The 22,358-nt window shown below is 55.1% G+C and overlaps 1 protein-coding gene and 1 non-coding gene across 3 annotated transcripts; both read right to left on the bottom strand.

Annotated features, from left to right (window-relative positions):
• Positions 1–1,758: 1,758 nt before the first annotated feature.
• Efcc1 (EF-hand and coiled-coil domain containing 1) lies at positions 1,759–20,516 on the bottom strand. 2 transcript variants are annotated; one of them, XM_027954470.2, is made up of 8 exons: positions 19,586–20,516; positions 17,966–18,249; positions 5,686–5,831; positions 5,152–5,284; positions 4,259–4,424; positions 3,366–3,503; positions 2,827–2,896; positions 1,759–2,140 (listed from the first exon to the last, which is right to left on the bottom strand). In XM_027954470.2, the coding sequence occupies exons 1-8, from the start codon at positions 20,303–20,305 to the stop codon at positions 2,004–2,006; spliced, it is 1,794 nt and encodes a 597-aa protein (XP_027810271.2). In that variant the 5' UTR covers positions 20,306–20,516; the 3' UTR covers positions 1,759–2,003. The 2 variants fall into 2 exon arrangements, with proteins under 2 accessions (XP_027810271.2, XP_071461961.1); XM_071605860.1 differs by lacking the exon at positions 3,366–3,503.
• On the bottom strand, positions 13,675–13,749 carry Trnaa-cgc (transfer RNA alanine (anticodon CGC)). Its single transcript has one exon. It is a non-coding gene; the product is annotated as a tRNA-Ala (tRNA).
• Positions 20,517–22,358: the final 1,842 nt, after the last annotated feature.

Genomic DNA, 22,358 nt, shown 5'->3' with positions numbered 1-22,358 from the left:
TTTCAATAAAACGAGGCTGGCCTCCGATTTGCGATCCTCCTGCCTCAGCCTCCTAAGCCATCGTAGAACTTTTGTCTCCTGTAACTGAAAGGATCAAGCAGGGTCCCTACTTGTGAGGCGAGACGCCAGCGTGTCCCTGTGCACCTCAGCACGGGTGCTTTGACCTCTCACCCCTCCCTGTCCCCCTGGGGCGCTCAGGAACCAATTGGCTCTGGTCAGAAATGAAGAGTGTCCTTGTCCTATCTGTGACCAACTGTCATGTCTCTTTCCTTGTATGGCAGGGACCCTGGGTCTCTGGTTAAGTGACAGCAAGTTGACTTCGCTTCTGAAGAATACCTCCAGATGATTTAGACTGGGCCTGTCCTCCCAGAGGCTCAGGAGGCTGAGACAGGAGGATCCCAGGGTGGAGGCTAGCCTCCGCCAAAGCGAGGCCCTGAGCCACTCAGGGAGACCCTGTCTCTAAATAAAATAGAAAAAAGGGCTGGGGACGGGGCTCCGGGGTTCAGTGACCCTGGGTTCCATCCCTGGGACCCCCCCCCCCAAAAAAAAAAACCCAGAAAAATCCTCCATAATTTTAAAAGGGAACTCAAAAGTATTAGGTAGGGATCTGAGATCACAGGCGACTTCCGGGGGCTTGGGGACATTGTAATGCGTTACACTGGAGCTCCCTGACCCCCCCTGCGCCTGACCCCGGGCTGGCAGGTCACTGGAAGTCCCCTGTCCCTTCTTCCATCCGGGGAACGCGCTCCCCCCTGGTGGCCAGAGTGTGGAACTACAGGGTACTTTTCGTTGTTCCTGGGGCCGTGGAAGGTCAAGTGCATGTTTTTGCCAGAAGGTGACAGAGAGGGACATTCGTTAGAACTTCCCAGAAAACATTTTGTTTTAATGAGTTGCAGACCCTTTGAGTAATCCCACGGGAGCCCTTCTAGAAAGAGGCCAAAGTCAGGTGCAGGGCCCCACGCCAGTCATCCCAGCAGCTCGGGAGGCTGAGGCAGGAGGATCACAAGGTGGAGGCCAGCCTCAGCCAAACTGAGGCCCTGAGCAGCTCAGCGAGACCCTGTCTCTAAATAGAAAAAGGGCTGGGGACGGGGCTCAGGGGTCAAGTGGCTGAGGCCGGCCTCCACCTTGCGATCCTCCTGCCTCAGCCTCCCGAGCTGCTGGGATGACTGGCGTGCGCCACTGTGCCCGGCCCCCCACTTAGGACCTCACTACGATCATCCCCAAAGTCATTGCTGTTGATATTTTGGGACACTCTTGTCTCTTACACCAAAGAAAAAATGAGTAAAAATCAAGGTTTTTTATTTTACTGTGTCTTAATCTTTTCTCATGATTTTCTTTTCTTTATGTGGACGCTGGGGGGGGGGGGATTTACTATCCAGATACCTTCCTCTTGGCTTCTTAGTTACAGAAGTTTCTGGAAACATGTCCACCACGGCTCCTTGACTAGAATGTGTCAGAGACAGTCTCCATTTCTAATATTATTATTATTTTTATTATTATTTTATTTCTAATACTTCTCCCCCTCCTCAGCTTGGGAGGCTGAGGCAGGAGGATCGCAAGGTGGAGGCCAGCCTCAGCCACTTAGCCAGGCCCTGGGGGTTGAACTCAGGGGCCCTCAATCCCAGAGCCCCATCCACAGCCCCTTTTTCTATTTTATTTAGAGACAGGGTCTCACCGAGTTGCTCAGGGCCTCGCTAAGTGGCTGAGGCTGGCCTCCAACTTGCGATCCTCCTGCCTCAGCCTCCCGAGTCACTGGGAGGACAGGTGGGTGTCACCGGGCCCAGCTCGGCAGGGCTTCACTGTGGACTGTGGTGTCAGGGACTGTGAAGGGAGGTGGGGGAAGGCCCAAGGAAGGGGTGGCCTTCAGGGCCTCCTGAGTGCTGATGATGTGACCGTGGTGAGGCTGGTGGTGGAGGCTGGATGGATGTGGTGAGGCCGGTCGTGGAGGCCGGGTGGATGGCGGTCAGGCTGACCAGCGGTGCCCACCGGCTGTGTCCGTGACCTCAGCAGGAGAGGACAAGGGGGTTGGCGAGAGCGGGGTTCGGAGAGGCCTGTCCTGGGGGTGGCCTCTGCAGGAGCTCACAGCCAGCCAGGGCTTGGTGCAGGGCGTCCAGCACAGCCGAGGGCCCAGGTGTGCCTTCTGGACAGAGAGAAGAGACAGGGGAGTGGGGACACGCTGGTCCCCGTGACCCCTGAGCCCCGTCCCCAGCCCTTTTTCTATTTTATTTAGAGACAGGGTCTCGCTGAGTGGCTCAGGACCTCAGTTTGGCTGAGGCTGGCCTCCACCTTGCGATCCTCCTGCCTCAGCCTCCTGAGCGGCTGGGATGATGGCCACTGTGCCCCCGCGATATTTTGAACTCTCTAAAGCCCGTTCCTGACTCCCAGGGGGATGAGGGACCAAGGTATGAGCCTTTGTTCGCTGCCAGGTCTCAGGTCTGTCCAGTGCCCTGAATGGTCCCCAGCACCCAGGGGGGAGACCAGGAAACGTGGGCCAGAAGTCCCCCTCTCTGCAGGGGTGTTCAGGACAGGAATCATGTCACCAGCGTGCAGACAGAACACTCAGGAAAGCCGGGGGCTGTGGCACACGCCTGTCCTCCCAGGGGCCCTGGAGGCTGAGGCACGAGGATCGCAAGGTGGAGGCCAGCCTCAGCCACTGAGCAAGGCCCTGAGCAGCTCAGGGAGACCCTGTCTCTCAATAAAATAGAAAAAGGGCTGAGGATGGGGCTCAGGGATGAAGCACCCCTGTTGTCCATCCCTGGGACCCAAACACAACAGGACATGGAGGACAGGAAGTGCTGTGCAACGTCTGCCCAGTCGCTCTCCTACCCTGTGCTGGGTTTTTCCAGGCGTCCAGGGTGCTCAGCAGGACCTGCCCCAGGGCTCTTTTCGAGACGTTCTTCAAAAGAAACGGAAACAGGAGTGGGTCAGACCACGGGTGGTGGGTCGTCCCTCAGCAGGTGAGTTTCTATGCAGCAACCTGGGGATGGATAGTGTCCCCACCCGTGGGCTGGCCACACTGGGCTCCTCACAGACCCTTGGTGGGGGGAATGGAGCCTCGAGCAGGTGCCATTGCCTCAGAGATCATGTGTGCGGTGGCCCACGCCTGTCATCCCAGCACTGGGGAGGCTGAGGCAGGAGGATCGCAAGGTGGAGGCCAGCCTCAGCCACTGAGCAAGGCCTTGAGCCACTCAGCGAGACCCTGTCTCTAAATAAAATGCGAAACAGGGCTGGGGACGGGGCTCAGGGGTTGGGTGACCCCGGGTTCCACGCACAGTACTGTCCCCAAATGGGGTGACAGCCTCCAGCCTGAGTGGAGGCCACATGCCGCTGCCGACACGACCCTGTCCCCTCTGCCGTGGGCCCACCAGGTCGAGGAGCCTCTGCAGGAGCTGCAGGACGTCGGCCAGCTTCTCCTCCAGCAGCGACAGCCGCACCCGCTCTGTCTCCACCATCTGCAGCTCCAGCCTCAGGCGCTCGTCCTCCGCCCCCTTCTGGGACTCTACCTGCGGGGACAGCGTTCACCCGGATGTCTCGCCCCATCCTCGGAGCACCCCACAGGGTCACTGTCCTGCCTGGGCCTTCTCCAGAGGTCATCATGTCCAGCTCCCTCCTGCCCACCGGGCAGATGAACCCCCCAGACTCCCTTAGTTTGGCAGTGAGGCCCAGAGGAGTCAAGTGCCTGGCCCAAAGTTGCACAGCACACGTGGAACCTGATCTAAGAACTTGTGCATCTTATGTCCCAGCCGGAGGACTGCACTGTCCCTTCTCTCTCGGTCTGGTTTCTTCTTTTTTGAAAAGACATTTGTACAGGTGTCAGGCAAAGAAGTCCATCTGGGAGCAGGGCCCGGTGGCCTGTCCTCCCAGCAGCTTGGGAGGCTGAGGCAGGAGGATCCCAAGGTGGAGGCCAGCCTCAGTCACTTAACCCCTGAGCCCCGTCCCCAGCCCTTTTTCTATTTTATTCAGAGACAGGGTCTCGCTGAGTTGCTCAGGGCCTTGCTATAAGTGGCTGAGGCTGGCCTCCACCTTGCGATCCTCCTGCCTCAGCCTCCCAAATTGCTGGGGTGACAGGCGCGGGCCATTGAGCCTGGCTTTGACATGGGACCTTTTCCGTCACACCCAACAAATCTCAATGGAAGGAAATGGCCTCTCCTTTCTGAGTCCCGGTTTTCTCACCCGTGAGCGGGCACAGGGCCCTGGTCCTTCTCGCCATGAGAGACTCTAGGACTGTCCCCCCCCACTGTCCCGGGGCCCCGCTGACCTCCTCCACGGGTGTCCCCAGGGCCTTCCCACCGAAGCCCTGGGCCTGCAGCTGCCCCACCAGCCTCTCGATGTGGGCCTCCAGCTCCCCCAGGCTGCAGGCGTGGTCCGTGCCCCCAAAGTGGCCCGAGGAGGTTTGGCAGGTCCTCGATGTCCGCTCGTCCCACCTGCTCAACAGGGGAGCAACGTCGTCCCTGAGCAAAGTCACCTTCTGGGCCTCTGTGTCAATCCAAGGAACCCCCAAAGGCCCCCCTGTGGCCTCCCCGACTCCTCCCCACCCCCCTGCACCAGCCACAGCACCCTGCTCCCCGCCCCACCCACCAACCAACCCCAGGGCCTTTGCACTTGCGGTTGCCACTTCCCAATGCCCTTCCCTCATCGCCTCCGTGGGCGACTCCCTCATTCCGTTCAGTGCTTTGCTCAAATAGCCCCAGCGTCCCCTGTCCCCCTGTCCCCTGCTTTTTCTGTGACAGTCCCTAAAACAAGTCCAGGACAGGAGAACAACCATCTTGCTGCTTCCTAATTTCCAGATGCCTCAAGTTTTGCACGGTCCCAGGGACGGAACCCAGGGACACTCCACCCCTGAGCCCTGTCCCCAGCCCTTTTTTCTATTTTATTTAGAGACAGGGTCTCGCTGAGTGGCTCAGGGCCTCGCTCAGTGGCTGAGGCTGGCCTCCACCTTGCGATCCTCCTGCCTCAGCCTCCTGAGCCCCTGGGATGACAGGTGGCTCCTATCGTCAGCTCCTTAGGTTCGAGCTGTCACTTGGCCCTGCTGACCTCCTCCACGGGTGTCCCCAGGGCCTTCCCACTGAAGGTGGGTCCCTTGCCCTCCGCGGGCTCTGGGCTTCCTGGACCACCCCTGACAGTCCCACCTGGTATCCCCCAACAACGTACCCGCCCTGACAGCCGGAGGGCCACTCGGCCCGGGCCTCTGGTGGCCTCTTCTGCCTCCGCCACGTCTCCTCCTCTTCCTCCTCCTCATCAGAGGCCGCCTGGCCCTCCACGGAGCGGAACAGCTGTTCGTCCACTGCGGGTGGCAGGGGGACACAAGATTCAGGGACGTGGGACCCCAGTGGGTGGGGACCAGCGAGCCCTGTGGCCCCCTCAGTCAGGGGAGGCTGAGACCATCCCTCGGGAGCTGGGCCGGGCTCCGCAGAGTCTGGGACTGATAAATGGTTGAGGCCGGCCTCCAACTTTCAATCCTCCTGCCTCAGCCTCCCGACCCCATGGGATGACATCCGTGCACCACCGTGCCAGGCCACCCACTTATTCTTAAGGTCAAGATTTTTGTGGTGAGGGGCTTCAGGAAAAGGGGTCCCTCGGAGCTCAGGAAGTCCCCAGCCTGAGCAGTTGGGCGGGTGCAGCGGGATGGTCACCGACATTGAGAGTCCTGTGTCCTGAGAGCCAGACTGGGTACAGGGGACAGACCTTCATCCAGGGTTCTGCTCTCTGACTGCCAGCCTTGCTCTGGAGCGGTGGCCGTGGCTCTGGTCCCAGTCTCCTCAGGGCCACCCCTCTTGACTCCTGGCTCTGGGCTACCTTGAGGGGGCGTTGACAGCTGGGGACCCTGTGACCTGCGGGCAGGAGGAGAGACCCAGGTACTGAGAAGGAGGAGAGGCTGGCAGGAGGGTCCAGCCTCTGCTACTCCTTGGGAGTCAGCCTCCCGCGGGCCACAACTGAGCCACATCCGTGGAGAAGACGGATGTCACTCATTTGCTAAGTGGCTGAGGCTGGCCTCCAACCTGTGATCCTCCTCCCTCAGCCTCCCAAACTGCTGAGAGGACAGGCCAAGCCCGTGAAGCTTATCTCTCTATATTTTAAATCCATAAATGACATTATTCCCCGGTTCGAGCCGCAGGGCAGGCAGCCCGGAGATGGCCCTGGGCACTGCAGGGAGGTCACAGTGACCATTCAGGATCAGCTGCAGGAAGGTCCAGGATTCAGGCTCCACAGGGGACACAAGACCCATTCAAGGGCACTTGAATGGCCCTCTGAGCCCAAGAGAGAGAGGGATCTGTGGAGCAGCACGCGTAACACTGGAGGGACATGGGCCTGGGGGGCACCCAAGCAAGTGACCAGGGCGAGACGTGGACCTGGGGGGCGTAGGTCGGTTCTGCAGGCAGCACAGACGGGAGGGAGGCGTGGCATGCGGCTCCTCCCACATGATCAGCATAACCCAGCCCTGGCCACTGTGATTGGCTCATGGCTGCGCGGGCTAGCCAATGAGACACGAGGGGCTGTCTGAAGGGGTTGGAGGGGGCGGAGCAGAACCTCTCCCTCCTGCAATTCCCTTTGCCGCCGCTGGGTGGCTCAGGGAGCCGGGGAGAGGACCAGGTCTGGAACTGTGACCACCCTCTGCGACTCGGAGGGGACCTTCTGGACAGGCCCCGGGGCTTGGGACAGACCCTAAAAATGACAGCAATACCAACAGGGTCCTTAATAAAGTCAGGAGTTGCTGGGTCAAGCTTTGTTCCTAAAGCCAGGGGGTAATCCTAAATTTTTGGTGACTCTGTTCCTAAATTTTTTTGGGAAAAGTGGGTGGGAATCCACCCGCGGAGGAGGCAGAACCGCGATGTGGCCCCAGCTGGAATATTATTTGGCTTGGAAAAAGAAGGAAGTTCTCAGCTGGGTGCCATGGGGCACGCCTGACATCCCAGCAGCTCCGGAGGCTGAGGCAGGAGGATCGAGAGTTGGAGGCCAGCCTCAGCAAGTTAGTGAGGCTCTGAGCAACTCAGTGAGACCCTGTCTCTAAATCAAATAGAAAAAGGGCTGGGGACAGGGGTCCCTGGTTAAGCGCCCCTGGGTTTCATCCCTGGTACCAAAAAAATAAAATGAGATACAACACACACACACACACACACACACACACACACACACACACTCACCTGAGTGCCACCTAACATCACCCCCCCCCCCCATTTGCAAAGGCAATATTTAAAAGGTCCTTGTCCTTCCACTTCCTAGGACCTCCCCCAGGTCCCCCTTCACAGAGTCCCATTGCTGCTTACTGATGAATGGAAGGGGAAAATAGACAGAGGTAGCTCAGAGATGGTGAGAGAGTTGTGGAGGTCACACAGCAATTCTCCTGGGAAGCCAAACCCAGTGCTGGTGGCTCCGGGACCCCGTGGCTTGGCAGCAGAAAACGGAGGGAGGGGTGTGTCCGATGGCACTCAGGGACGCGGGAGGGGGTGGGGGGAGAGCAACATCTGGCCCTTGTCAGATTATGTAAGCTGCTGGGCTGGGAGCCACTGTGGCCGTCAGACTCCAGCAGGAGGAAGACCTCAGAGGCTCTCCCCCGGGGGCATCTGCTGCGAGGCGAGGCGGGCAGATGTGGCCAGCTGCAGGGAACGCCCAGCCGCACCAGGACTCCGTGTGAGGGCAGGGGGACCCGCCACCAGGGCCCGCCTTTCCCCAGAACGACCCAGAGCCCAGAGGGTGGCCGGCGTCGCTCTGGCCACCTCCAGCTCACCCCTGAGCCCCGTCCCCAGTCTCTTATTTTTTTACTTTGAGACAGGGTCTCGCTGAGTTGCTGACGGCCCTGCTAAGTGGCTGAGGCTGGCCTCCAACTTGCGATCCTCCTGCCTGAGCCTCCTGAGCTGCTGGGATGACAGGTGTGCGCCATCCCACCCAGCTGGGAGGTGGAGCCTAGCGGGAGGTGGAGCCTAGCAGGAGGAGGAGCCTAGTGGGAGGTGGAGCCTAGTGAGAGGTGGAGCCTAGTGGGAAGTGGAGCCTAGTGGGAAGTGGAGCCTAGCAGGAGGTGGAGCCTAGTGGGAGGTGGAGCCTAGCGGGAGGTGGAGCCTAGCAGGAGGAGGAGCCTAGCAGGAGGTGGAGCCTAGCAGGAGGAGGAGCCTAGTGGGAGGTGGAGCCTAGTGAGAGGTGGAGCCTAGTGGGAAGTGGAGCCTAGCTGGAGGTGCAGCCTAGCAGGAGGAGGAGCCTAGCGGGAGGTGGAGCCTAGTGGGAGGAGGAGCCTAGCGGGAGGTGGAGCCTAGCAGGAGGTGGAGCCTAGTGGGAGGTGGAGCCTAGCAGGAGGAGGAGCCTAGCTGGAGGTGCAGCCTAGCAGAAGGTGGGAGCCTAGCAGGAGGTGGAGCCTAGCGGGAGGTGGAGCCTAGCAGGAGGCAGTTAGGTGATTGGGGCGGGGCCCAGAGGGAATCCTTGAACCCCAGCTTTTTCCTCTCTCCTCTCTGCTTCCTGGCCCTGAGGGATGGCCAGTTTGGCTCTGCCCTGGGCTCCTGCCAGCAGGGACTGGGACGTCCTAAACAGGTCCCAAGAGTAAACCTCTCTTTTCCTCGAGGTGCTGGGGGACCCAAACCAGGTCCTCATGCATTCTAAATACACACCCTTCCACTGAGTGACACTCTTATCCCCAACCTTTTCTCTTTATAAGTTAATGATCTCAGGGGTTTTGTTATAGCAGCCGAAAGCTGACTAATACAGATGGATTTTTTTTTGGTACTGGGCATTGAACCCAGGGGCACCCACCCCCAGCCCTATTTTGTATTTTATTTAGAGACAGGGTCTCTCTGAGTTACTCAGGGCCTCACTAACTTGCCGAGGCCAGCCTCCAACTTTCAATCCTCCTTCCTCGGCCTCCCAAGCCGCTGGGATGACAGGGGAGGGCCACCATGCCCCGCTCTCATTTGAGATCATAATCAGTATCTCTGTGTGGGAGCCATTCTGAGTTGGGGTTCGTGTTATTGGCAGTGTAAACACAAAGAACTGAATCCGGCCTCTCCCTGAATGAACTTGGGGGAGAGATTCTTCCCCAGAGCCTCCAGATGTGAGATTTTGGCCTTGTGAGAGCCCAAGCCGAGGACCCAGCCAAGCCTGCCCGGACTTGTGGCCTCCACAGCTGTGAGGTCATGGATCGGGGTCATTTCAAGACACTTCATTTCTGGGTGTTTGTTGTGGTTGTGATAGAAACCAAATAGAACCACCCAGACAGTCCCACCCCATCTGTGTGGTCAGCAGGACGTGGATGATTATCCCCCCTGGCAGTGACCAGCCATGGGGTTCCAGGGAGGAGAGGGGCGGGGCCTGAAGTCATGGTGATGAGCCTTTCCCTTTGCCAAGGATCCGGTTTAGAAACAGGTAGAAAGAGTCTTTTTTTTTTTTTTTTTTCTGTCTCTGGATATGGCAGTGATGGCTGGGGCCATGGCAGCTATTTTGTGACTATGCAGGGGGTGGACCATCTGGACAGGCGTTCAATGAGGTTGCACAGATCAAGTGCTTGGCTCAGTACCTCAGGCCCAGCAGGTGCTTAGAAATCCATGGCCTGTGTTTCTGAGTCAGTGCTGCCCCCTCCTGCCTCCCAAGCAGGATATCCATTTAGAACCATGCCTAGCTCTGGGTGGAGGCTGTATTATTTATTTTGGGGGGTACAAAGGACTGAACCCAGGGGTGCTTAACCCCTGAGCCCCGTCCCCAGCCCTATTTTCTATTTTATTTAGAGACAGGGTCTCGCTGAGTTGCTCAGGGCCTTGCTAAGTGGCTGAGGCTGGCCTCCACCTTTCAATCCTCCTGCCTCAGCCTCCTGAGACGCTGGGATGACAGGCCTGTGTGTTCTCTTTTATGTGGAAGCCAGGAGCTTGCTTCAAGGCCTATGTGGATCCCCTGAGATCAGCTCTCTTAATAGACACCTGCAGAATACCCCACAGCAACCATAGATCAGTGTTTGAAGGAACCACCCGAGCCTGTCCCCCAAGGTGGCTCATCAAAAGACGGCCACCCTCCCTGGCCTCTGGTTTTTTTTTTTTTTTTCTGGCACAGACGGGAGTTGTCACTGGTGTTTGGCCCTCAGAGCAGGCCAAGCCCTCCCCGGGAGCTCCTGGGGTTTGCCCAGAGTGGCTTCCTCTTTTAAAAAGGATGTTTCCTGAACGAAGAAGCTCGCAGGAAATAGGAGACCGGCTGAGAATTCAGAGAACAACAGGAGGAAGAGCCAAAAATAAATCACCGAGAGGGGACCGTGGGGGACAGTCCTCGGGGGTCCTCTGGGCTGCAGAGCATCCTCATTTTTTTTTTTTTTGGTCCCAGGGATGGAACCCAGGTCCACTTAACCCCTGAGCCCCGTCCCCAGCCCCTTTTCTATTTTATTTAGAGACAGGGTCTCGCTGAGTTGCTTGGGGCCTGGCTAAATGGCTGAGGCTGGCCTCCAACTTGCGATCCTCCTGCCTCAGCCTCCCGAGTGGCTGGGAGGACAGGCCTTCTTTCCATAGAAGCCACACGCTCCTGAAAACCGCTTCGTGCAGCTGAACGCAGCGGCGCACACCTGGGATTCCGGCCACTCGGGAGGCTGAGGCAGGAGGATTGCAAGTTAGAGGTCAGCCTCAGCCACTTGGCAAGACCTCGCCTCCCATCAATAAGTAAATAAGTGGAGCTGGGGAGAGAGCACTCCTGGGTTCGATCCCCAGGAAAGGAAAGAGAGAAAGAAATAAAAACAGAGCCGGGCGCACGCTTGTCAACCCAGTAGCTCAGGAGGCTGAGGCAGGAGGATGGCAAGTTGGAGGCCGGCCTCACCAATTTAGATCCTAAGCAACTCAGGGCGACCCTGCCTCAAAATTAAAAAAATAAAAAGGGCTGGGGAGGGGGCTCGGTGGTTAAGCACCTCTGGGCTCAATCCTTGGACCAAAAAAAAAAAAAAAAAGGTTCATTCTTCCCAAGAGCCACCAAGACGTGTGCACAGTGTCTGAGAAAACTCTTACTCATCCCTCAATACCCAACTCCAAGGAAGACATTGCCCCCTGACCCTTGGCAGTGTCACCAGGCCCTCCTCTGCCACTCTTAACTGAAACAGTACTTTGCTTCCTGGGTGGGCCCCATAACCAAGGGGCTTTCTGGGGTCTCTGGTCTCTGAATAAAATGCCACACAGCACCACCACCCTTTCTTTCTTTTTTCTTTTTTTTTTTTTGTGTGGGGCACGTTCTATTGGGGGAAAAATTCCAAAGGCGTGATGAGCACTTCCTGAGTCTGAGTGCTGCTCTAGGTACTCCAAACACCCTGGCCCTTTAAATATGCAAATGGTCTTCCCAGGCTTCCTAGGTCCCATTTTATGGATGGGGAAATCGAGGCCCCCCAGAGGTCACACTCCCACACTCCACCAGGTGGCACCCCCTCCTCAATATTCAGACTGAGACCCAGAGGGAGGGGCCCGCCCCGCCTTGGCCCCGCCCCCTGCCAAGGCCGGATAGAAGAAGAGACCGAGGGTCCCAGAGGTGAAAGGGACTTCTCACTGAATACGTGGGGAAGCTGGGCCTCCTGAGCCGTCTCTGGGGGTCCCCCTCACTCCCTCCCTCGTCCCCCACCCCTGACCTGTTCACTGGCCCTCCCCGCTAGGTCACACGCTGCAGTTGGGCGGAAGAAAGGAGGTCGCCTGGCCTTTGTGTCCCCAACAGCACGGGTGGCCTCGGATCTAGCGGCCCACCCCTCCCCCCTGCCTCCTCCCAACCACGAAGCCACAGAGGCCAGGCCTGTCCCCCTGCTGCTGGGCTGAGCTCCATTTTCTGCTCTTTGGAGTTCCAGCCTCTGGTCCCTGTCCCCAGGTGTCCCCAGTGGCCACAGAGCCCAGCTAGGCAAACTGCCAAGTCACCAGATGCCTCAAGAGAAGGAAATGCTTTGAGCCTCCCCAATCCCGGGACAAGGACAACCCCTCCAAGCAGCAGTACGCACCAGGTCACCCAGGGCCACCGCAGGGCCACCGCAGGGCCACCGCAGGGCCACGTCACCTGGGGTTTTCTGCAGAGACAATTTTTAAAAAATATTTTTATTCTTCCTCAATATACTTTTTAGTGCCAGGGATGGAACCCAGGGACACTGAACCCCCGAGCCCCGTCCCCAGCCCTTTTTCTATTTTATTGAGGGACAGGATCTCGCTGAGCTGCTTAGGGTTGAGGCTGGCCTCCACCTTACGGTCCTCCTGCCTCAGCCTCCCAAGCTGCTGGGATGCCAGGCGTGGGCCACTGCGTGTGGCTTGCAGGGATATTTTTGAGGACGGCACCCCTTCGGATGCTTGTCTGTCCATCTGTTCCTGCAGCCCTACTGTGTGTCTCCACCAAGTGCTCATGCTGCCTCAGTAGGGCTCCCAGAGAGGGAAGGAGGCTGGGAATAAGTCTCTTTAAGGCCCATTGTCCCCAGCAAGCTTGGGAGCACCCAGATAGCACAGAAGTCCCCCTCGAGTCGCCTCTAAACCATTTGTAGCCACCTCTTCAGCTCACGTGGGGAGCCGGGGGGTGACAGTGAAATGTGTTTAGAAGGTTCAAGGGTCCTGAAGTCAGAGGGTCAAGGGCTGGTGTACCCATGACCAAGATGACAAAAATCCCACCGCTTGGCCTTTGGGTTTTGTTCCTCAAATCCTCTAGGTCTTGCGGGGTGCAGTGGCGCACACCTGTGATCCCAGAGGCTCAGGAGGCTGAGGCAGGAGGATGGCAAGGTGGAGGCCAGCCTCAGCAACAATGAGTCCCTAAGCCACTCAGGGAGACCCTGTCTCTAAATAAAATACAAATAGGGCTGGGGACGGGGCTCAGGGGTTGGGTGTCCCTGAGTTCAATCCCTGGTGACCAAAAAATGAAAAAATAAAATAAAAAACCCTCTGGGTCCCCAGGGCTCCCTATTTGCAAACTTAGGAAATTCTAAACTAAGAAACTAATTATACAAATGACCCAGAACCAGGATTTGGTGGAACTCACTGGGACACCAGACGGTGGCCACCTGAGGACACTCAGATCCGAGGACAGCAAGCCCCAGGACAGAGGAGAATAAGCACAGTTGTCCCTGAGGGTCTTCTGCAGAGCCCAGTCTGTTCCTGGGTACCAAAGGAGACCCAGAGTGGAGGCTGGGGGAGGCTCACGTTTGCAATGGTGTCTGTGCCCTGGGCTGGGGCTCAGGGGACAGAACACTTGCCTAGTCATGGGAGGCCCTGGGTTCGATCCTCAGCACCCCATATAAATAAATAAACAAAATAAAGGTATGGTGTACAATTAAAAATAAATATGAAAAATAATAATCTAAAAAATAATAAAATAAATTAAATAAAGGTATGGTGTCCATCTGCGACCAAAAATATTTTTCAAAAATGGTGCATGTCACCGACCTTGCTATGGTAATAGAATACTGTTATAGTCGATTGTTTAAGGAAAAAATGATAAGTCTGCACATGCTCAGTACCAACGGGATTTACGTATATGTATATATTTTATATGTCTATAGATTTATATATAAATTTTATATATATATAAAATTAAATTTATATATAAATATATATTAAATTTATATATAAAAATATGATTATATATTTATTATTATAGAATAATAATAATTAGAATAGAATAATAATAATTATTATTATTATAGAATAATTCTATATTTAATATCATATATTTATTTATTTTTATTTTTAAAAAATAATTTTATTTATTTATTTAATATGTTGGTGCTGAGAATCGAACCCAGGACCTCACGCATGCGAGGCGAGTGCTCTACCACTGAGCCACAACCCCAGCCTCTCTCTCTCTATTTATGTATATGTTTATATATAAATTCCATCTGTACTGAGCATGTAAGGCTTTCCTTAAATAAATATATATATATAAGTTATATATGAATATATAAATTTATTTATATGTATATAAATTTATTTATTTATAAATATATAAATTTATTTATATGTATATAAATTTATTTATATATGAATTTAAATTTATTTTTATATGTATATAAATTTATATATGCACCCACCAGGAATGGAACCCAGGAGGGTGCTTAACCACTGAGCCACATCCCTAGTCCTTTTGATTTTTTAATTTTGAAACAAGGTCTCACTAAGTTGCTTAGGGCCTCAGGCTCAATGACTGAGGCTGGCCTCCACCTTGCGATCCTCCTGCCCCAGCCTCCCGAGCTGCTGGGATGACTGCCCAACGGTTTTCTGTATATTTTTTCGGCCCTCCGTCAGTGGAATGCGTGAGTGGGCGGCTCAGGGCAAAGGAGGGCTGAGGGTATATTTAAAAGCTAAAGAGATCAAGGATTGGGTAGAACCCATGGTCTAAGGGCTAAGCAGGGTGGGAATGAAAATTGTGAGAAAGACTCGAACAGAAGTCCCAGGAAGAGACCATCAGGTCCTTGGAGGGAAGCCGGCCGAGGTGGGAGTCTCTGTTTTCTGGGTATGTGATCCCCAGTGAAGCCACCCAGGCCTGGGGGTGTCCTCACTTGAACCGAGCCCCTCAGGGCGCCCACAGTTATCGTCTAGGGGGGTGGTCGTCTGGGAAAGGGTTTTGGAAACTAGGAGATGCTGGGTCATTCCAAATGGCTTCAAGCTGTCATTCCTGAAGAGAATCCAGTCTTTCCACTGCTCCCCCCTCCTGCTCCCCGTCCCCCAAGGGCACATCTGCTGAGCACCTGGAACATTCTAGCGTGATCTCACTTACAAGGGAGAGATGGGCTCTTTCCTTCCAGTAATTGCTGCAGAGGAGGGGTGGGCCGCTCCCCAATCAGGCTCACAGTCCTATCCACGAAGAGCCCATTTGCTCATTCAGAGATTGATGATTCTTCTTCTTAATTATTATTATTTTGGTGCCAGGGATTGAACCCAGGGGCACGTAACCCCTGAGCCCCGTCCCCAGCCCTTTTTTAATATTTTATTTAGAGACAGGGTCTCGCTGAGTTGCTTAGGGCCTCGCTAAGTGACTGAGGCTGGCCTCCAACTTTCTATCCTCCTGCCTCAGCCTCCCGAGCCGCTGAGATGACAGGCATATGGTACCGCGCCCAGCTCCTCTTCTTGTTTACAAATGGAACTCTGATTTCATTTGGGGAGAACATGACTCTCTTGCAGGTGGGAGGACGTACATGACAATTTCTGGCCAGTGAGATATAGGTGTAAGTTCTATTGGGGAACAAAGGCATGTCTCCTTTGAGAGGAAAAATTTCCCCATTCCCAATGTTGCCTGTCCTCTTTCTTGTGTCTGAACAGCAGATGCAAAGGCTGGAGGCTCTGCAGCCACTTTGTAACCATGAATCAATGGGGGGGGGGGGAAGTCACGTGGAAAGAAAGTTCACAGGTCGTGGGGAGCAGGCAGACCTTACTTTTCCATTTTCTGGCCTTGGGGGTATGTTATTTAGCTTCTCATAGTCTCGCTTCCACCAATCTGTAAAGTGGGAGAACATTTCTACCTTGTCCAGTCTCGGGAGTGTTCAGTGGTACCGCGGCTAGGAATCCATCTATTCTACTGCAAAGGGCGACTTTCATGTTTGCCGTCCCTTTGACCAAGGACTAATTGGGACCTTAACAGCAAAACGAAGAAGAGATCCTTTATTTCTCCTCTTGGAGAGGCTTCCAAAGGCTGAACCTGGGCCTCAAGCCAAGGAGCCCTGGGCTCTTTAGCGGATCAGCAATGCAAACAGGAAACCACTATCCAAACATGTGGAGCTGCAGGAGGCTGGCCCAAGTCAGCCTCTCTGGAGGCCTGCCTCCCCCCCCAGCTTAGATCCCCCGCCCCCGGGAGTCAGGTCCAAAGCCAAACCCCTTCTGGCTGCCCTGCCCCCCAGCCCCCCAGCCCGAGCCAGACCACCTTCCTCTCAAACTGCAGGATAACAGCTCCTCTCCCGGGCTCTTGCCTGTCCCTCCTCCCCCCTCCCCCCTCCCCCTGTCTCTTTGTCACCAGGAGCCAGGGTAATTTTTTTATTGAGATGCAAATCGGCTTCTGTCCCCCGTTGAGTGAAACTTTTCCCTGGGTTCCTGTTCTTGGAAGGGGAAAAACTAAATTCCTTGTGTCCACCTTCCAGATTCTAAGAGGCCTGACCTTTTCTGGTCCCTGGGGCTTTCTTTGTCCAGTGACAACTCTTTTTAGTTTCTAGAATGTTCCATCAGGTCTCCCTGGCCTGGAGGCTTTGCTTCAACTCATTCCCGTTTCTGAGAAGAGAACATGCTTCCCTCTCCACCATCCTCTGCTCTGAGTCACTCTTTCCAGGGTGGGCAGAGCCTGCTGCAAGCACGGTGAGGGTCCCTGTCCCTTCACCCCTACGCCTGGTAATTGTTCATCCAGCCTGCGGCCACACACCTGCTCTTGGGGGACAAACCTGTGTCCCCCATGTTCACTGGTGACTATCCAGGGCAGGGATTTGGGTCTGCCTTGTCCACCGTCACATCCCTGATGCTGAGCATGGTCTCTGGCCAGGCAGGGAGGCGGGCCTTGTGATTTGAAGACCCAGGAAGCTCTGTTTACTGAGCACCTACTATGTGCAACTCAGAACCTCCCCGCCTCTTCACAGCCAGTCTCAGAGGCAGGGACTCCACCACGACAGGAAACAGGTTCCAAGAGGGCTGGGGACTTGCCCAAAGCAGCCCTGCCGGGATTTGAACCTGGTCCAGCTAGAGCAAGGGTCATGATAAACCTGTTTCCTCGTTGGAAGGACAGGAACCTAACAGGACCCAGCTCATGGTGCTGCCTCACTTCAACAAGGCAAGCCACCATGACTCAGGGCTCCCACACACTGATAGCCTCAGGATAAGAATATAGATTATTCCTAAGGAGAAGGATCAACGGTGGGCGGTGGTGCCCGCCTGTAATCCCAGCGAGCAGGGAGGCTGAGATGGCGAGTTCAAAGCCAGCCTCTGCAAGTTAGCAACTCAGAGAGACCCTGTCTCTAAATAGAAGGTAAAAAGGGCTGGGGATGGGGCTCCATGGTAAAGTGCCCCTGGGTGCCATCCTTGGTTCCAAAAAATATATATAATATAATATAAATATGAATTAAAATAAAATAAAAAATAAAATATAAAATAAAATAAAAAATATAAAATAAAATAAATAAAAAATAAAATAAAATAAAATAAAAATAAAAAATAAAATAAAAATAAAAAATAAATAAAATGAAAAATAAAATAAAATATAAAATATAAAATAAAATAAATAAAAAATAAAATAAAATAAAAATAAAAAATAAAATGAAATATAAAATAAATAAAAAATAAAATAAAATAAATAAAAAATAAAATAGTAAAAAATAATAAAATAAAAAATAAAAAAAACCCTCAAAACATCCTAACTCCACATCATGTCAACCATAAAAATGCCAAGTTATACTCCACGTAGACAGGACAGTCAAAATACATCCTGCTGTCATGTGCAACTAAAAAGAATGAATAAAAAAAATTGAAGAAGAATCCGTCCACCCATTGGGATCTCTGAATGGATGTGACCAGAAGGCTGGATGCACAGATGCAGAACAAGAAGAAAAGTCGCGAAGGATTTAAAAAACCCAAGAACTGATGAATGAATGAGGAGACGACAGAGTGCAGGAGCAAACCTGGAAACCCCTGGCTGGGGGGCACAATGCACGGCTGAGCTTTGGGGAAACGTGAGCTGATTGGGCGCTTCCTGGTCATGCCCCCTCTTATATTAGCGCTGATTGGGCGATTTCTAACCTCGCCCCCTCGCTGGTTGGGGCATCCTGGCCACGCCCCTCACACGTGTTGCGCTGTGTGATTGGGCGCATTCTAACCACACCCCGTCACCCATGTAGTGCTGGTTGGGCGCATCCTGGTCACGCCCCTCTCCTTCCCGGTAGCGCTGGTTGGGTGCATCCTGACCACACCCCTCTCACGCGTACAGCTGATTGGGCGCTTCTTGGCTACGCCCCCTCTTAGCGCTGATTGGGCGTATTCTAACTACACCCCCTCACCCATGTAATGCTGGTTGGGCGAATCCTGGTCACACCCCCTCTCACCTGTAGCGCTGTAGCTCCGCCTCCAGCTGCTGCACCCAGCGCTGCAAGCTGGGCACCTGCTGTGCCAGCGCCTCCAGCTCCCGTACGCGGCTCAGGCTGCGCAGCACGGCCTGCCGGGCCTCCTCTGCGCGTCGCCGCACCTCGGCCTGGCCCTGCTGCAGCCTCCCAGCGCGGGCCTCCGCCGCCGCCAGCGCTCCTTGTGCCTGTCGCAGCTCCCGCGCTACCGCCTCGGGCCTGCCACATCCCTCTTCGTGCGCGCCTGCCTGGCTCTTCCAGAGGCCAACCTGCGGGATCAGGGGACCAGGGGGCAGGAGGTGAGCCCTGGTACCAGATGCACGACACGGATGCCAGCCACGACGGCTGCCCCCATTCCTGCGCATGCAGAAGCACGTTGGCAAAACAGTGGCGCATGTTAATTGCACGCTCTGCTTGCCAGTGCCAGGGTTTCCTATAAGAGCCTAGTGTCTGGATTCATTCAGTACTCAGAATGTCCCTGATGAGGCTGGAACTTGAACGGTTCCCCCTTTAGAGGCACGAAGCCCATATTCTGTCCTTTGCATGGTGACAACGATTCCTAAACTATGTGACTTTTTCTTGGCCTCTGTCCTGCATTTGTACCATTCAACCTGGCGCTTCTCATGCCCCAGACTTGAGCTTGGGCACCTCAAACGGGAAGATTCCAGCTTCCTTGAGGCTCATTGAGGAGGGGCGGGGTTTGTCTGTCCTGTTCACTTCGGTGTCCCCAGAGCCCAACAGCTAGCACACAGTAGGTGCCCAATAAATGATAATGCATGATCAGGAACCATCTTTTCACCCACATCCTAGGGATTTCACGTCCTGGGGATACTGTCCTATCTCCACCCTGGGCTCTGCCACCTGCCCTTCGGCTTCCATACCCATATGGCCACTGAAAGCCAGCACCTTGACACTTGTCTGCATCAGGACCATCCTCTCTGCCCCCTCCTGGCCAGGTGACTGGCGAGGGACGAAGGGTGTTCATATAAAGTTGAGGCAGGGGGCTGGGGATGTGGCTCAAGCGGTAGCGCGCTCGCCTGGCATGCGCGGGGCGCTGGGTTAGATCCTCAGCACCACATACAAATAAAATAAAGATGTTGTGTCCACTAAAAAATAATTATTAAAAAATTCTCTCTCTCTCTCTGTCAGCCTGGTGACCCATGCCTGTCATCCCAACATCAGGGGAGGCTGAGGCAGGAAGATCCCAAGTTGGAGGCCAGTTTCAGCAACTTAGCAAGGCCCTGAGCAACTCAGCGAGCCCCTGTCTCTAAATAAAATATAAAAAGGGCTGGGGACGGGGCTCAGAGGGTGAGCACCCCCTGGGTTCAATCCCTGGTACTAAAAAAAAAAATGAGGGGTGTGTGGATAAGATGGGCAGAAATGGGGACAGAGAGCTGGGGATGGTTGTGTGGGGCAGGTTTGGAGGCGGTGGGATAGGAGTGCCAGGGAGCAGGACTGGCACAGAAAGCAAGGGGGCTGAAAGGGGGTGGGATGGCGTGGGGCTGCCCTCTCTTCCCTTCCTCGTCTTCTGCCCACCCTGGGCCCAGCCTGCAGTTCCGATGCCACCCACGATACCACCTTGGCCACCAGCCTGCGGGCGCGCACCTGCAACGCTAGACAGCGGGCGTCACTGCTCTGCAGCGCGGCGCGCAGGTCCTCCACCAGCTCGCGGAGGCTGCTGTTCTCCTCCTCCAGCCTCGCCACGCGCTCGCCCTCCGGGCCCTCGGGGCCACCCTCGTCGGGACCCTGCACCCGGGTCGGGTGCTGGCGGCGGCGGCGGCGACGCGGGCGGCGCAGGCGGATCTGCGTCTCGATGTGTTCGCTGAGCGCTCCGCGGGGCAGTCGGGGACCCGCGCGGGTGCCAAAGTAGCCGCAGAGGCGCGCGTGGAACTGGCGGAAGGTGAGCTCCGGGGGCTCCGCGCGCAGCGCCAGACGCGCCTCCTCCTGGGCGTCCGCGTCTCCATCAGCAGCGGCCACATCCCCGGAGGAGGTCCCATCCCCGGAGTCTCCAGGGATCGCATCCCCGGTGGCCTCCCCGGAGGCGGCGCCCTCGGCGCGCAGCCCCAAAACGGCGCAGAGCGCGCGGAAGTCGGAGCGCGGAAGGCGACCGGCGCCTCGGCAGTCCAGGTGGTGGAAGACCTCCTGCAGGTACTGGTCCAGGCCGGTGGCCAGCACCACGATCTCGTTCTCCACGCCGCGATCCAGGCCGTAGTGGTGAGCCAGGGCGCTCAGCAGCCACTGCGTGCGCCGCGCCGGCCTCCGATACGGGTCTCCAACCCCGGCCTCCGCGCCGGCCTCCTCCGCGCTCGGGCCGGCCGGCTCCATCGCGGCGGCCCTCGGTTCCCTGGCTCCTGTTCCTCCGCCCCGCCACTTCCAGGGGGCGGCCCCAGAGTTTCCCGAAAGGAGGAGCTTGGCGATGGCCGTCTGGTTGGACCGTGTCCAGTGGCAGATGCGCAGAAACCCTGGGTTGACCTCAGTTGCTTTGGAGGGATCCCTGCGACCCGGGCGCACCCGTGTCCTCAGCCCCTCGGGGGCGTTTCCAGCGTCGGCTCTTTGCCTCCCACTTGGGGGCGGTCGGAGTGGCTGGGTCCCCACCCTCCACTCTGCGCGGAGACGTTTGTCCCCAACAGTTCAGCCACCAGCTCCCCAAAGACGCTTCTCGCTCGGCCGTGGTGGTGCAGAGAGCCCCATCTGGGAACTAGAAAAGAAGGGGAAACGGATTTAGCAGGAGAGGGGACAAGGTGAGGGACAGCCCGGGGGAGGGAAGCCACTACGTGAAGCCTGGGATCGTCTAGAGCTGAGTGCGCGCATGCGCCTTGGAGGCTGGGGGACTGGGCTCCCCAGAAAGCAGTTCCACCTGCCTGGGAAATTGGCCTTGGGAACCTGAGTTTCAATTCTGGCCCGAGATGAGCTTCAAAGGTTGCTTTTAAGTCTTTTTATTATCCAGCCACTTTGGAGCAAGAGGCTCCACTATCCTTGTCTACTAGAAGGGCAGACTTTTGCATTTGTGGTTTTAAATATCAAATCCTGTCGGGTGTGGTGGCGCAGTGGTTTGGGAGGCTGAGGCAGGAGGATTGCAAGTTTGCTGCCAGCCTCAACAATTCTCGAGGCCCTAAACAACTTAGCAACATGCTTTCTCAAAATCAATAATAATAATAATAATAATAATAATAATAATAGGGCTGATAATGGGGCTTAGTGGTTTATTTATTTTATTTAAATAAATAAAATCATTCCACTAAAATTGTGTCTCTGCCACAGTATCCAGGTCAGCAAATTCCCATTCATTCTTGAAAACTCTGTCCAAAGTGCACCTGGATTGGAAAGGAGTTAGCTGCCTCACCTCAAAACCATTTTCTACATTAAAAAAATTATAAAACTAATAGAAAGTGGACAAAAAGTTTTTTGCCATTTCCACTCCTTGGCTTCTACCTTAGAAAAACGCAGGGCCACAGGATGGTCACTGCGTCATTGTTTATAGGAATGAGGAACTGGTGTCTAAGGACATGAGCCAGGAAAAAATTGGGGATGAGCAAACACAGCCAGCCACACTATATTATATGCAATGTTAATGTGTGTGTAACTGTAGCAACAGTGGTGCACACCCAGTGGCTCGGGAGGCTGAGGCAGGAGGATCGCAAGTTGGAGGCCAGCCTCAACTATAGCAAGGCCCCAAGCAACTCAGTGAGACCCTGTCTCTAAATAAAATATAAAAAGGGCTGGGGACGGGGCTATTTTGTATTTTATTTAGAGTCAGGGTCTCACTGAATTGTTGAGGCTGGCCTCCAACTTGTGATCCTCCTGCCTCAGCCTCCAGAGGTGCTAGTATTACGGGCATGGGTTACCAACTACCAGCCAGAATCTAATTTTTTGATATTTGTTCTGGGCGATTCTTAGGCACATCTAGGGAATCTGATTTGATTTCCTAGTATTGCTGAGACTTGGTCGCCCAGGCAAACAAGTGACATGCCTCTGTCCCCTGTCACCACGCTGGTAACTGCTTGTGCTAAAGGAATCCTTTGAACAGTCACTTTCTGGGCCCAGTCAATATTGAAAAGAAAGCCTCTCAGAATCTGGCTCTGGAGACCGTTCCCTGGTCACAGCAGCTGCCCTGCACCTCGGGGGGCCTGGGGTATAATGGCACTCTGTCGGGCCTGTCCCTCTGTGGGGCCCGGTTACCAGGGGCCTTGGAAATCATTCCAATTGCATCCATAAGGTTTTTGTTTGAGGTTCAAAGTGAGCAAACTCCTGGGTCTCCCAGGGTTCCTTTGTATGAGCTGGGGGAGGGGGTGGGGGGAGGGGAGGGGGGAGGGGGAGAGGCCCTGGCAAAGAAACCTTTCTCTGAAGTCACTTCTGTATCCTTGGAGGCGATTCCAAC

The sequence above is a fragment of the Marmota flaviventris genome, chromosome 20 (assembly GCF_047511675.1).
Source record: "Marmota flaviventris isolate mMarFla1 chromosome 20, mMarFla1.hap1, whole genome shotgun sequence".
Taxonomy (NCBI): Eukaryota; Metazoa; Chordata; class Mammalia; order Rodentia; family Sciuridae; genus Marmota; species Marmota flaviventris.
The sequence above is the reverse complement of the archived record's forward strand: the minus strand, read 5'-3'. Positions and strand labels throughout refer to the sequence as shown.

Coding starts and splice junctions, on each gene's coding strand:
- Efcc1 (XM_027954470.2), bottom strand. CDS start 20,305: ATGGAGCCGGCCGGCCCGAGCGCGGAGGAGGCCGGCGCGGAGGCCGGG. Junction 2,897..3,365: donor TGCAGAGGCTCCTCGACCTG/GTGGGCCCACGG, acceptor TTTCTTTTGAAG/AACGTCTCGAAAAGAGCCCT. Junction 2,141..2,826: donor CTGGAAAAACCCAGCACAGG/GTAGGAGAGCGA, acceptor CTCTCTGTCCAG/AAGGCACACCTGGGCCCTCG.